At 42.3% G+C, this 13540-nt stretch overlaps 1 protein-coding gene and 1 pseudogene across 4 annotated transcripts in view; both read right to left on the bottom strand.

Annotated features, from left to right (window-relative positions):
- Positions 1–13540, bottom strand: part of Bfar (bifunctional apoptosis regulator) — a 35207-nt gene that overhangs the window by 3215 nt on the left and 18452 nt on the right. For all 4 annotated transcript variants that reach the window (XM_005082030.4, XM_013121966.3, XM_013121967.3 and 1 more), the window contains 5 exons: positions 9493–9697; positions 8755–8924; positions 6784–6928; positions 3356–3529; positions 285–487 (listed from right to left, as the gene is read on the bottom strand). In XM_005082030.4, the coding sequence (XP_005082087.1) occupies positions 285–487; positions 3356–3529; positions 6784–6928; positions 8755–8924; positions 9493–9697 (897 nt within the window). The remainder of the gene's footprint in view (positions 1–284; positions 488–3355; positions 3530–6783; positions 6929–8754; positions 8925–9492; positions 9698–13540) is intronic.
- LOC121133779 lies at positions 1537–3346 on the bottom strand (annotated as a pseudogene).

Below are 13540 nucleotides of genomic sequence, written 5' to 3'. Positions count from 1 at the left end.
TGCTTAAGGAATATTTCTCAAACCAGAGTCTGAGGAGTCTCGGAAGATTTTTTTTTAAAGACTTAATTTTACTTATTTAATTATGTGTGTGTGTATGTGTCCATGTACGGGTTTCTGCACATGAATACAGTACAAGAAAAGAATGTCAGGTCTCCTGGGGCTGGAGTTACAGTCACTGTAGGCTCTGATGTGGGTGACACTTTAAAGGGGAACTTCCTCATTGGCATGTCTTTACTACCCTCTGTTGCTCCCAGCATCTCCCAGTCCCACAAAAAGACACTTACTTCAGCTCACTTCTTGACCAGATCTTCCAAAAAGAGAACAACTCCAGAACAGACAGCAGCATGGCATTGACGATAAGGAAGCGTGATGTCCAGTAGTGGACCTCCAGCCAGTCCCAGGCGAACTCTGCAATCAGCTGGTATGGGAGAAAGGAGTACTTGACAAGGAATTCTCTCCACTGCCTCCATGTGGGCTCCCTCAGGTCCTTGAAGAATAACACACACAGTCCCAATCACAGGATTGACTTTCACAGTGATGTTGATGGGAGACCTTCACATACCCCTTTAACAATCTAAATTTTAGTTTTTCAAACAGCATCTTGTTATATAGCTCTAGTTGGCCTTGATCTCACATTTTTTCTGCCTCAGTCCAGAGCTCTAGGATTAAAAGCATGTGCATGGCTTAAAATAGAATATTAATATATCAATCTCCTTTGTAATAATTTATCTTAAAATAAATAAAGATGGGGCTAGAAAAACAGCTTAATTGTTAAGGATACATGCTGCACAAGAACCAGAGTTTGGATCTTCCATACTTCATAAAAGCCAGGTATGAAGCTAAGCATTGATGGTGAAGGCCTTTAATCCCAGCACTTGGGAGGCAGAGGCAGGTGGGTCTCTGTGAGTTCAAGGCCAGCCTGGTCTACAGAGCGAGTTCTAGGACACCAGGGTTGCACAGAGAAACTATCTCGAAAAAGCAAAACTAAGAGAGGAAGGAAGGAAGGAAGGAAGGAGGGAAGGAAGGAAGTTTTTTTTTTTTACAGTTTTTACAAATGTTGTTTATTTTAATGAAGCTGGTACAGACGATGTCCCTTGAAAACCCATGTCCCAGGACAAAAAGTACAAACAGAATCAAAAGGAGCAGTGTCTGTTGCATACACTTCTGCATGAGTAACTGTTACTAACTGCTTTCCTGGGATCTTCAGACAGCCTGTCTTACTCTCAGGACGCTTCTCCCTCTCCAGTGAAGCCATCTTTGGAGTTAGTTGTTATTCTCACTGTATCTGTCATCTTAACTACAAATGTGATATTCTTCTTTTGGTCCAGACCCTCATATTTAAAAGTAGCTTCAAGCTGAGGAAAGATCATTTTCCCACAGTTCAGTTCTCTGAAAAAGTTCCATCTCCCACTGAAAATCATAGTCCAGGAGTGAGGCAACTGCATGCTGGAACTTCAGGGCCAATGGAAGGTCACAGGAAAGCCCCCACTAGTTGATCTTTTTATCATCACAAACCTGAAATGCACAGTCCTGAAAAGGGTGCACACATGAAATTTTTTAAAATAAGAAGGGCAATATTATGGGAGCTGAGGTCTGATCACCAAAAATCAGCACAGCAAAAACAACCAATAATGAATATTGAACACTAGAATCCACATTACCAGATGGCCTAAAAGAGATGGAGTGCCAGCATTCAATCTTCATTTTAACACCACATTACAAAAGAACTATTTTAAAAATAAAAAAGGATTGAGGGAAAAGAAAAAAATAAAAAGAATTATCTAAGCCCTCGAATGACCCCCAGTTTGCTCCTGATAAACTTCAATCACTCCCTCTTACTCCATTCCCAGTTCTTTTGGAGTATGATCATCAGCAATTCTCTGACCTTCAAAGAGAAACCTGAGTGGATTCATTGGAACTCCCTGTCTTTGACAGTATGACTCTCTGAGTTTCTTGAGATGTGTTGCCATTTTCACTTGAAATGTATTTCACTGCTATCGTGTCCAATAACTTTGAGTTTAATGTATTCTCCTTCTTTCTTATCCCCTGAGTCCTCAGTTGAAGGTTTTGCCTCCTGGTCAGACATGGTGATGGTGGCTTCACCCGGGGGTCTCCGTACCACAGCGGCCTCCGGCAAGCAGAACCAGAAGATTCCTTTTTTTCTTCTTTTTTGGATTTTTCGAGACAGGGTTTCTCTGTGGCTTTGGAGGCTGTCCTGGAACTAGCTCTTGTAGACTAGGCTGGTCTTGAACTCACAGAGATTCACCTGCTTCTGCCTCCCGAGTGCTGGGATTAAAGGCGAGCGCCACCACTGCCCGGTGGAAGATTTCTTGGTAGTGTGTACTTACACTTTTAATTTGGTGTTAATAGACAAAAAGTCAGGGGTTATTGATGCTTTTGGAAATAGAAATATGTCACAGCCTCTGTACATATATTCTAACAGTCATGGAATAGCTGGAAATTGGGTAATTAGAGGAACACCCTGTAAAGCAGACTTTAAACTCCACTCAAGACCAAGATCAGTAGGCAGGCACTTGACTGCCGTGTTTCAAGGGGCCTTTGGAGATGTGGAAATTCTGCTTTAGCATTTATTGGTGAGGGTTAGAGACCATAATTACTATATGCTTGACACTTTGAGAAAGACAGATTACAAGAATTCATCCAGCTGAACAGTGGTGGTGCATTCCTCTAATTCTCTAATTCCAGCACTTGGGAGGCAGCGGCAGGAGGATCTCTGTGAGTTCAAGGCCAGCCTTGTCTACAGAGTGAGTTCCAGGACAGGCTCCAAAAGTTACACAGAGAAACCCTGTCTCAAAAAACCAAAATTTTAAAAAAGTAATCCAACAGTAGCAAAGTAAATGACATTACTCTCAAATGACCAAGTAGAACCAGAGAAACAGTTCCAGTAAAAGTAATCTCCCAGGGGACTGATACTTGACATGGATGAAACAATTGGCCAATGCCAGCAGTCATACCCTGGACCATGGCTGACTACTGTGAGGCCTTCAGAGAAGATCCAAGCCCTGCTTTGTAGTAAGCTAAATACTACCCTTTAGGGATACTTCCAAATTTGAAAGGCCATACATCAAATATAGGATGTTCTTGACCTACAATGATTTCTTTTGCAACAAAAGCAATGCTTTTTATTAAAAAAAAAAATTTCAAGACTAAAAGGGCCATCACTCTGGTTGAGTAGTGTAGAAAATGAAGCTGGCTTCCAGGAGAGGGCAAATCTTTCTTTTCTTCTCCTGGGAACTCTCCCTGAAAAATGCACACAAAGGCTGGTGTACTCTCTCCAGTTCTGTACGACACTGAGATATGGTAGAATTACTTTTTCCAGGAACCATGTACCTACCAGAAGCTTGGTGAGGATGTCCTCCCCAGAGGTGCCTTCCTGAAGAGGGCAGATGGTATGGATGAAGGGTAGGAAGGAGTCTGTGTAGTCAAACAGGTACAGATACAGCAAGCCAAGCCTTGGGGAGCTCTTGAGGGCATATAGCAAGAACAGGGACCTGCCTGGGTTGACAGCCTGCAGAGGACAAGACAGACAGAGGACCACATTATATATATGGTGGCCTGCTCTCCACCTGCACTCCTTTAATGTCCCATGAACTCTGCCACCAATCTTTCGTGTGACATAGAGCCCGTTTGTTGGGGTATACTGTACAAAGCTCCAATCTTGTTTGGCATGGTTGCATATATCTCTAAAGTCAGCAGGAAGCCTGAGAATCTGAGGTCAGCCTTGGTATCAGATTAAGTTCAAGGGTAAGTCACATAGCAAAAGAGCATCTCAAAATGTAAGCGGTTAACTAAGTGTGATAGTCCATGCCTTAAACCCTCCGAGGGCACTTGGCACACATATGGTACTCAAACATAAGTAGCCACATACCCAAACACATTCCAAAAAAAAAAAAAACATTAGGCTAGTCAAGATAGCTTAGTGCATAAATGAACTTGCTGCCAAACCTTACAATTTAAGTTTGTTTCCTGGGACCCATACAATAGAAGGAAGGATTTCCTTCCAATATCTGTACATTGTCCTGACTTTCACACATGTGCCACAGCAGCTGCATGTATGCACACACACCCAGGGATGAACAGTATTATAAACATACCACAAGCTTGGCAGGGTGTTAGAACACCTATTATCCCAGCACTTGTAGAGTGGAGGCAGGAGGATTGTTCAAGACCACTATCAGCTTCATTGATGTTGACTCCACCTTGAGATCATCACAAACCAAAACCAAAACCAAAACCAAGAACAAACTGTACAAATTTCAACTGAGAAACTCCATACTCACTCTGCTGAGAGCCTTTATCATTTATTACAGAAGTAGCAATTAACATTCTAGGTATCAACCTACCAGAATTAACTTCTGATGGAGAAAATATACTGGGTGCTTTATATTCTCAAAAAGGCCCCAAAGAAAGGAAATTCCTTCTCACCAGGACATCAACGGTAAGAGCTGCAGGCTCTGTATCTCAAACCACATAGCCTTAGTATTCCCCTTTAATCAGTTAACAGCACTTTTTACAAGTCTCGTCCCCTCTGAGACTTAAATTTGCCTGGACATATTACAAGTCACCCCACCCTCAGACACGAGGCGCCAGCTTTTCTCAGGATTTTATCTGCCTTCCTGGTTCTGGGAGATATGCATGCCTGGTATTATTGCAACTGTCAGAGAATTGTTAATTGTATCTGTGTGGGTATATAAACTGGAAGCCTTGTGGGATAAAAAAGAACTTTTGGAGAATTTTTAAAAAGAACTTTTAAAGAGAGTTTATAGAAGGAAAATTATTACACTGAACTTTTGAGGATAAATCAAAGATTTTAGAGAGAACTTTTGGGAAGAACAATTTTTGAGGAAAAAAGAACCATAAGAAGAATGATATGTGAATGAACTGATCCGTTCACCTTCAGATCATTTAAGTCAGCCCAATCTGCCTGTTGTAAGCCTCCTGCCTGAACCCTTGCTACCATTATTCAAAAATTAGGATAAAATTTGGAGCCTGAGGAAGGAAAATAGTAAATTCCAGGTATGTCTACACAACAGTGAGATTTTTGCCTCAAAAAAAGAAGTCTATCTGTTGCCTATCTGTTGATTGAGCAACCAACCAACCAACCAACCAACCATCTATGCTGGGTATTGAACACGGCCTCTTGTGCAGGCATGCAAAGATCTATAAATAAGCTATCCCAGTGATCTCATTAACACACAGTCATTTTCTCTTTTTCAGTGGGTATGTCTGTGTCTGTTATTTAACTGTTGCTAATGATGGGCACAAGTTTCTTTCTGTGTATGTGTCTGTGGTTTATGTGTTCACATTTATAAAGGTATTCTCCCCTGTGTGCAGAAGTCAAAGGTCAACAATAGTGACCTCTTTCTTGTTTTTGTATCACAGTCTCTCACTGAACCTAAACTCTACCAATTTGGCTATGCTGGCTGGCCAACAAGATTTTGAGATTCACCTGCTTCTGACCCATTAGAGCTAGGGTTATACACATAAGCCACCATGCCTTGTTTCTCCATAACTGCTAGGAATCTGGACTCAGCTCATCCTTGCAAAGAAAGCATGTTACCTACTGAGTCATCTCCCCAGACCATAGGATTGTTTTGTTTGTTTGTTTGGTTTTTTGATAGGTTTTTTTCTGTGTAGCCCTCACTATCCTAGAGCTCTCTCTGAAGACAAAGCTTGCCTCGATTCAGAGATACACCCGCCTCTGTCTCCCAAGTGCTGGGATTAAAGGCATGTACCAGCACCCTGCTCCCTTAGGTTGCTTTTAATGTACTGCTATGACCAATTACATTCAATATTTTTTCTGCATCCAGACTTGATGGTGCATGACTCTAATCCCAGCACTAAGGAGTCTGGGGCAGGAGAACAGTGAGTTCCAGGCCAATTTTGACAACAAAGACACACTGTGTTTAAGAAACAAAACAGCACCCCACCTCCAAAGCCAGTGCAGTTTGCATTGTGAGGTTCCACTAGAATAAGGCTCAATTCAGTAGCTACAAAGAGGAGTAGGTTCTTTCATGTTATATCAAGAATGGATAAAAGCCACTTGATTGTTTCATTTGCACCTCTTGAACTACAAACATCTTCCACTGTATGTTTAAGAGTCATACGGAATTATCTTCCTTCACAATGTCTCTTTCAGTACACATGTCTCTATATTCCAGATACTTGCTCTTTAGTGCAGTACACATTATATTGTCTGTGAAGGAAAATCAACTGATACAGTCATGATGAAAATCAAGTTATCAAACAGAGTTCAGATGAAGCTGTGACCTACTAATCTCACTCCTCTACATACACTGTAAATAATCACCTGTATGTATGAGCTGAACAAAGAAGGAGGACATGTCTAAAGCAGCACCATTAGTGTTAGTGAAAACACAAAGCTGTTACTGTCCATCACAGGAAAATCCATAAACTGTTACACATGCGTCCAGTGAAGGATTACATTAATGAGAAACAGAATGGACTAGAGCTCCAGGAAGAAGCAGCTGTTTGCAGAGATTATGCATGCTTCTTGCATCTTGCCTGTAATGCAATGCATCCTGTGGACACCACGCACAGCTTAGGGAGGGACAGAGACCTGAGACGGCTGTGCAGCACCCACTGCAGGAATGAACACGGTGCCTCTGGGGAGGGGCGGTACTTATGGCTTCAATATCTACAATGCTTTCTTTCTTAAGTTGCACAGTGAGCAGGAAGATGACTGCTAGTTGTTTTCTACCTTGTTTTTTTTCAATTAAAAACAAACAAATGAGAGTTTACCTTGTACTCCCAGAGATTCTGGGGTGGCTTCACACCCAGGGCTCTCACACGCTCCAGCTCCGTGAGGATAACTCTTCTGTGGCTACTGTTTTCTATAGTATATGGTGCCCTGGAAAACTCTTCCTCTGTCAAAGTTAAAAGCAACCTGGAAGAGTAAGTGGTAGAAATGACTTTTGAGATTAAAATGGAATTTAGGCAACATGTAGGCTTGCTTGGAAAGGCAGAGTGTCAAATGCAGGCAGCAGTGCAGATGACTGCCAAGAGCACTTTGCTTACTGCCAATCAGTTATCAGCGGGAAAGATTTCCACAAACTATTGTCATTATCTATTTAACTCTGCAGAGAGTAGCACCATGCTCAATTTATGGATCAGAAACCGGCTTCAGAAATAACATGACTTGCCTTAGGCACATCAGGGTGTTTGTTCTTAAGCCTCCAATCTGTCAGTTACAGATTCCTGTTATCATATATTTCTTTATTTTTAAAAGGGTGTGTGTAGAAGAAAACCAAAAGGAAATCCAACTGAACATTATTACATTAAGAGTAGTTGTTTTAGTTGGGTTCAATAGTGCACATCTGTAATACTAGTGACTTGGAAGGCTGAGACAGAAGAATGGCTAAGTCTGAGGCTGGGATGAGAACCGTGTACTAACATGTTCAGTTATGTCTAGTGTGATATTAACAGCAATATTCTGTGAAGAGTAGCAACATAAAGACACACACTGTACTCTTGGTGTCATAATGTCCTACATTATTAAAATAATGTTCGTCCATAATGAGGAGTAACATAGAAATTAAAATGTCACGGATATAAAATGAGTCAGCCCTGTGGAAAACGGTTCAGACACAGATTGACCCTATGATGCAGCCACTCTTCTCCACGAGTTCCCAGGATACACATTTACACACAAGCTTGTGTGTGAATGATCTTAGCAGCACTCTTCAGAACAGCACAAATGGAATCAACTCAAATGCCCACCAAGTGAAAAGCTGACAACCTGGCTTTTCAGACACAGAGTAAAGCACAGGCGCATGCTTTTCTTCATGTGTGAACTTGAAATCATAGCAAGTGAAAAAGCTGCAAAGAAAAGGGCTACACCCTGTATGATTACATTAGTACAAGAATCACAGGCCAACGCATTTCTAGATAACTGGTATCTGCTGAGGGAGGAGGGGGAGGATAGACCAGTAAAGGGAAGACTTTGCTTCGGGGAGTCAGGATTGTTCTAAAGGTAGACTGGTTGTGTATCTGTGAAGACATTACAAACCCGTTTACATTTGTTCATGAGTTACATTCATTTATGCTGTGGAACATTTGTTTTAATGATGCAAAGCTGTATTACTTTGCCTGTCTAAAACACTTGACGGGTCTAATAAAGACCTGAACAGCCAATAGCAAGGCAGGAGAAAGGACAGGTGGGGTTGGCAGACAGAAGAAATAAAAAGGAGGAGAGATCTAGGAGAGAAAGGAGGAGGACTCCAGGGGCAGCCACCCAGCTACACGGCAAGCCATGGAGTAAGGAGAGAAAGATATATAGAAAAGAAACAGAAGAGAAAAAGATGAAAGTCCAGAGACAAAAGGTAGATGGGATAATTTAAGAAAAGTTGGCTAGAAACAAGCCAAGCTAAGGCTGGGCATTTGTAAGAAAGACTCAAAACAACAACAACAAAATCCAACAACACATGTTTATATACTTCTAATAAGGATTTGTGGCAGGTAGAATATATCTCACTAAAGTCATCTACATGTCTGGTGTGAGAGAGGTTGGTTCTTTGTTTTTGGATTTTTGGCTTTCTTTTTTTTTTTTTTTTTTTTTTTGGTTTTCTTTTTGACGGGATTTCTTTATGTAGCCCTAGCTGGCCAAGAACTTACTAGGTAGACCAGGCTGGTCTCAAACTTACAGAGATCCCACCTGCCTCTGGGATTAAAGTTAGGCATGCCTGGCCTGGTGTGTCAGATTTTTTTTCTCACCTTCCATTTACTCTTTCAGATAAGAACCTTTCTTTGTACAGAGAGGCCCAAGGGCCCAGCTGTTCTAACCAGAGGACAACTTCTTCTGCTGTCCACTTGGCCACAGCCTTGTGCACCAGGAGGCCATGCTCAGACTCTCTGCTGCGCCAGTGATACACAAGCAGGACGACCTGAAAGGAGACAGGCTGTCAGAAGTAGAAAGGCCAGTTTATGAGGATATGAGTGCGGGGCGGGGCGGGGCCGGGCGGGGCTGCCATAGCAAAGTGAGGACCAGTGTCTACAGACTCACTTCTGCTCATGGCTGGGCGGAGGGATCTGGAAAGAGTAGACAGCAGACAGCCGAGGAGCAGCGGTGTCCCTGACCCCACCAACTCATGTGCCTTTTCTATGGGGAAAACGTTCAGATTTCAAGACGTCTTTGCATTGGCAGTGACGGGTGTGCTCTTAAAAGTCTAGCACCAGTGCAGAAACGGTTTCTCAATCTTGTTCTGCTCCTTTCCTTAGTTCTGAGATATGGGTCATCATGATGCCACTCACTGCAAAGGTCAGGAAGAAGACTGAATAGGACAGGGCTAACCCTGATCAAGGCAATGACTACTGTATGGTCTTTGTTACCAACATACAATTTTAATGAGGTAGACATGGCCACACCAATAACTGTTTCAAGTGATGTTAGAACAGCTGACTTCAGAGGGAACTGTGGGTGACGCAGGGTACAGATTAAACAGCCAAACTTACTGCCACACCAGTTAAAGCTGTGAGTACGCCGGAGAAGAATCCCCCTCCTCTCTGCTGATTCACTCGTCCTGTGCTGGCAGTTAAGGGACTCTGATCATTCCCATATTTCTGAAAAGCTGCAAGACTCTGGACTATGTCATTATTCTGTTGAATGTCTTCAATTCGCATTCTAATGGCATCAGGAAATAACTTTTCAATGGCATCCCTGTGGAGATGAAATCACAGGACAGATATTTGACAAAACACAGAATTCAGAGACCACACCCTCTAATACAAACACTGCATAATCTACAAGGGTGCCTAGGAGAGCAGCAGAGTCCTGCTTTATGATAAAAATAAAAACATTCTGTGTACCCACCATTAAGGAAACAGCCCAATGAAGCATTTCCATCGGATTCGGTTTTCCTGGAAGGACTGGGGTCTGAGCCTAAGGCCTCATATGTGGTAGCAATGTGCTTCAGCACTGAGCCACAGCCCAGCCCTAGATGTATGCATGCCACACTCACATTGCCAGGTGTGGTGTGTATACCTTTAATCCCACACCTTTAAACTCCAGGGGCAGAACTGTGTGAGTTCCAGGACAGCCTGGCCCATATGCAATGTTACAGGCTAGCCTGGGTAACACAGTGAGACTGACAAAAAAAAAATTACAATGATTGAGTGCACATGTGTACATGTGTTCCATGTGTGCTTGAGTGTGGCAATGCATGTGTGAAGGTTAGATGAAAACTTCCAGGAATCTGTTCTCTCCTTCTATCACTGAACTCTGGTCATGATGCTGGAGTGGCAATATTATTACCTGCCGAGCCTGAAATACAATACTGAAATCTTATAGAATACTACATATTTTTATATATGTACCTACTGGGCCATTCCGTGTCAAGCTAGGTAATTTAGGAAACACATAATTTTGGCTGACAACAGTACGTTGCAGTACCACACTGATAATATAGTAATGAGGTGGGAAAATACTAGCTTTTTCTTCAGCATATATACTTTAAGAGTATTTTTTTTATTTTCTGAAAGAGGGTTTCATGTAGCCCAGGCTGGCCTTGAATTCCCCATATAGCTGAGGATGACTGAACTCCTTGATCCCCTTCCTGTACCAGCATGCCCTGCTTCAAAGGTTGTTTTGGTTTTTAACAGATTTACTTATTTCGTGTGTGTGTGTGTGTGTGTGTGTGTGTGTGTGTGTGTGTGTGTGTGTGTGTGTGTGTGTGTCTAAGTGTCTGTATGGGCACTATCCCCGAGCTGGAGTTACAGGTGTCTGTGAGCTGTCACGTGGGTACTGGGAACTGAACCCAGGTCCTCTGCAGGAGCAGTCAGTGTTCGTAGCTCCTGAGTTCTCTCTCTAGCCCTCTTCAAAAAAAATCTGAATGAAATCACAACTAAGTCATAACTGAAATTACTCTGCAGAAAAAGGAAATGATTTTGAAGTGAGGGAAGAGAGGTCTTTAGCTTGATTACTAATTTTGAATCTTAGTTAAATAATATAAACAATAATACAGACATGGCTGTTAATGCTTGTAGGCTGTATACGGTGTTTACTGTGGTTTTGAAGCCAGCCCGGGCTACAGAGTGAGATCCTGCTTCAAAGACCCGTAGGAAACTAAAAGTATATGAATGCATATGTGAGTGTACTACTTATGCTGTTATAAAAATTAGTTCACAGAAAATGAAGTTCAGCTGCAAAGTGTATTCTATATAGTTATTTTTGATAGAAGTGTTATTTCCTTCTTTAAAAAGAAATCCAGTTGATTTTTATTTAAAAATTGTTTTGAGAATTTCATATATGAATACTGAATTTACATTATTTCCACCTTTCCCTCTTCTCCAATTCCTCCCCTTAAAATCAATGACTTCTGTTGGGTGGTAGTGGCACATGTCTTTAATCCCAGCACTAGGGAGGTAGAGGCAGGCAGATGGATCTCTGTGAGTTCAAGGCCAGCCTGGTCTACAGAGTAAGTTCCAGGACAGACAAGGCTGTTACCAGGAGAAACCCTGTCCTGAAAAAACAAACAAAAGATAAAAACAAAACAATAAAAAAAATTAATGACTTCTCCTCTATAAATATTTTACACATAAAAGCCACTGAGTTCACATGTTGCTCAAACATACATGTGTTGAAGGCTGACCATTTGGGAATAGGACGGCTTATCAGTGAGCTTGCCCCTGGAGACCTCGGATTTCCCTTCTCTCAGCAGCCACTGATTATCTGTAGCTCTTGACCTAGGGGTAGGGCTTGAGAAATTTCCCCCACCCCATTAGCATGTCAACTGTCATGTTTATTTGGGTCTTGTTTAGGAAAAAAGCTTTCAGATTTCATGGCTATAGTTTTTTTGCCATGTCTCAAAGATACTTCCTAACACTGAGCATCCTGGCCCTCTGGCTCTTGTAATCTTTCCATGTTTTCTGTGAGCCTTAGGTGTAGAGTTGTGCTATAATCAGCTGGGGCTGAGCCCCACCATCATGGATTCTCTACGAGGTACAGAAGTAGTTTTGGACTTCTGGAGCAGCATCTGTCTGCTGTAAGAAGCTTCTCTGGTGAGGACACGGTGCTCAATACCAGTCTAGTCTGCTGCTGTATGAGCTCTGAGAGTCAAGCTAGGTATGGGGGAATCTAGGGCTCTTTCTTTTTTCTGGGGGGGGGTTTCGAGACAGGGTTTCCCTGTGGCTTTGGAAGCTTTCCTGGAACTAGCTCTTGAAGACCAGGCTGGTCTTGAACTCTTAGAGATCTGCCTGCCTCTGCCTCCTGAGTGCTGGGATTAAAGGCTTACGCCACCACCATCCGGCGTATGGCTCTTTCTAAAAAATATTTTTGTTTATTTAGTGTATGTGTTTATGAATGTATTGACCTTGGGGAAACTGTCCCATTTTTCTCTCCATGGCATGTGCATGGAGAGGCTGGAGGACAACTTTTCACTATGTGGATGCAGGAGATTAAACCTGAGTTGTCAGGATTGGCAGTAAGTGCCCTTACCCATGGAGTCATCTTGCTGGCCCCATAGGGCTCTTTTCATTTTCTATTATGTAAAATCAGGGAGTCCTCTTTCCAGGTAAGATTCATCTTCAGATAAAGTAAAGCTGACAGTTATTACAAATGCTGGGTTAATGGACTCACAGACATTTGAGTTATTCTATTGATCTAAGAAAGGCTAGGTTTGTTGTTAAGGCAACAGCAGAAACAAGGATCAAAGCTTCAGAGGCACTGGGTATGGCTGGGTATGGAAACATGGCTCAGAGGCTAAGAGCACTGGCTCTTCTTCCACAGGTCCTGAGTTCAATTCCCAGCAATCACATGGTGGTTTACAACCACATATAGTGTGATCTGATGCCTTCTTGAGGCATAAAGTTGTGAGAGCACTCATATGCATAAAATAAATAAACCTTTAAAAACAAAAACAAAATTAAACCAAACAAAAACTGAAAAGGCCCTCCTTAGAGGACTAAGGGAAGAACTGGCCATCTGAAAGGCCTTGTTGCTGGCTGTGAGACAAATTCCAGCAAGTGACAGCAACCATGGGTTTTATTTACAGATTATGAAAATCAGTTTCTAATGGTATAGTTCCATCACTTTCTCCATAAGTATAAATCAGTAAGAAGTGCTCTAGAGTCGGGCAGTGGCAGCGCATGCCTTTAATCCCAGCACTTGGGAGGCAGAGGCAGGAGGATCTCTGTGAGTTTGAGACCAGCCTTGTCTACAAGAGCTAGTTCCAGGACAGGTTCCTTAACTACAGAGAAACCCTGTCTCAAAAAAAAAAAAAAAAAAAAAAAAAAAACAAGTTCTAGAATAGGGGATTACAAGCAATTTATTTCTGTTCCTTCCTGTAGAACAAAACAATCAGCTAGGCATGTTAGCCTGTACCTATAATCCCAACGCTCAGGAGGCTGATGCAAGAGGACCAGTTTGAGTTTGAAGCCAGCTTCAACTGAATGAGATCCAGCCTCCAAAGAGTGAAAAACAAGATGGGTTCAGGGGGATGATGGGAAAGGGTAAGGGGAGTGGAATCTGTAAGGCAGACAGATCTCTGAGTTTAAGGGCAGCCTG

Source organism: Mesocricetus auratus, unplaced genomic scaffold (genome assembly GCF_017639785.1).
Source record: "Mesocricetus auratus isolate SY011 unplaced genomic scaffold, BCM_Maur_2.0 Super-Scaffold_100024, whole genome shotgun sequence".
NCBI classification, from domain to species: domain Eukaryota; kingdom Metazoa; phylum Chordata; class Mammalia; order Rodentia; family Cricetidae; genus Mesocricetus; species Mesocricetus auratus.
This window is presented reverse-complemented; position numbering and strand designations above follow the sequence as displayed.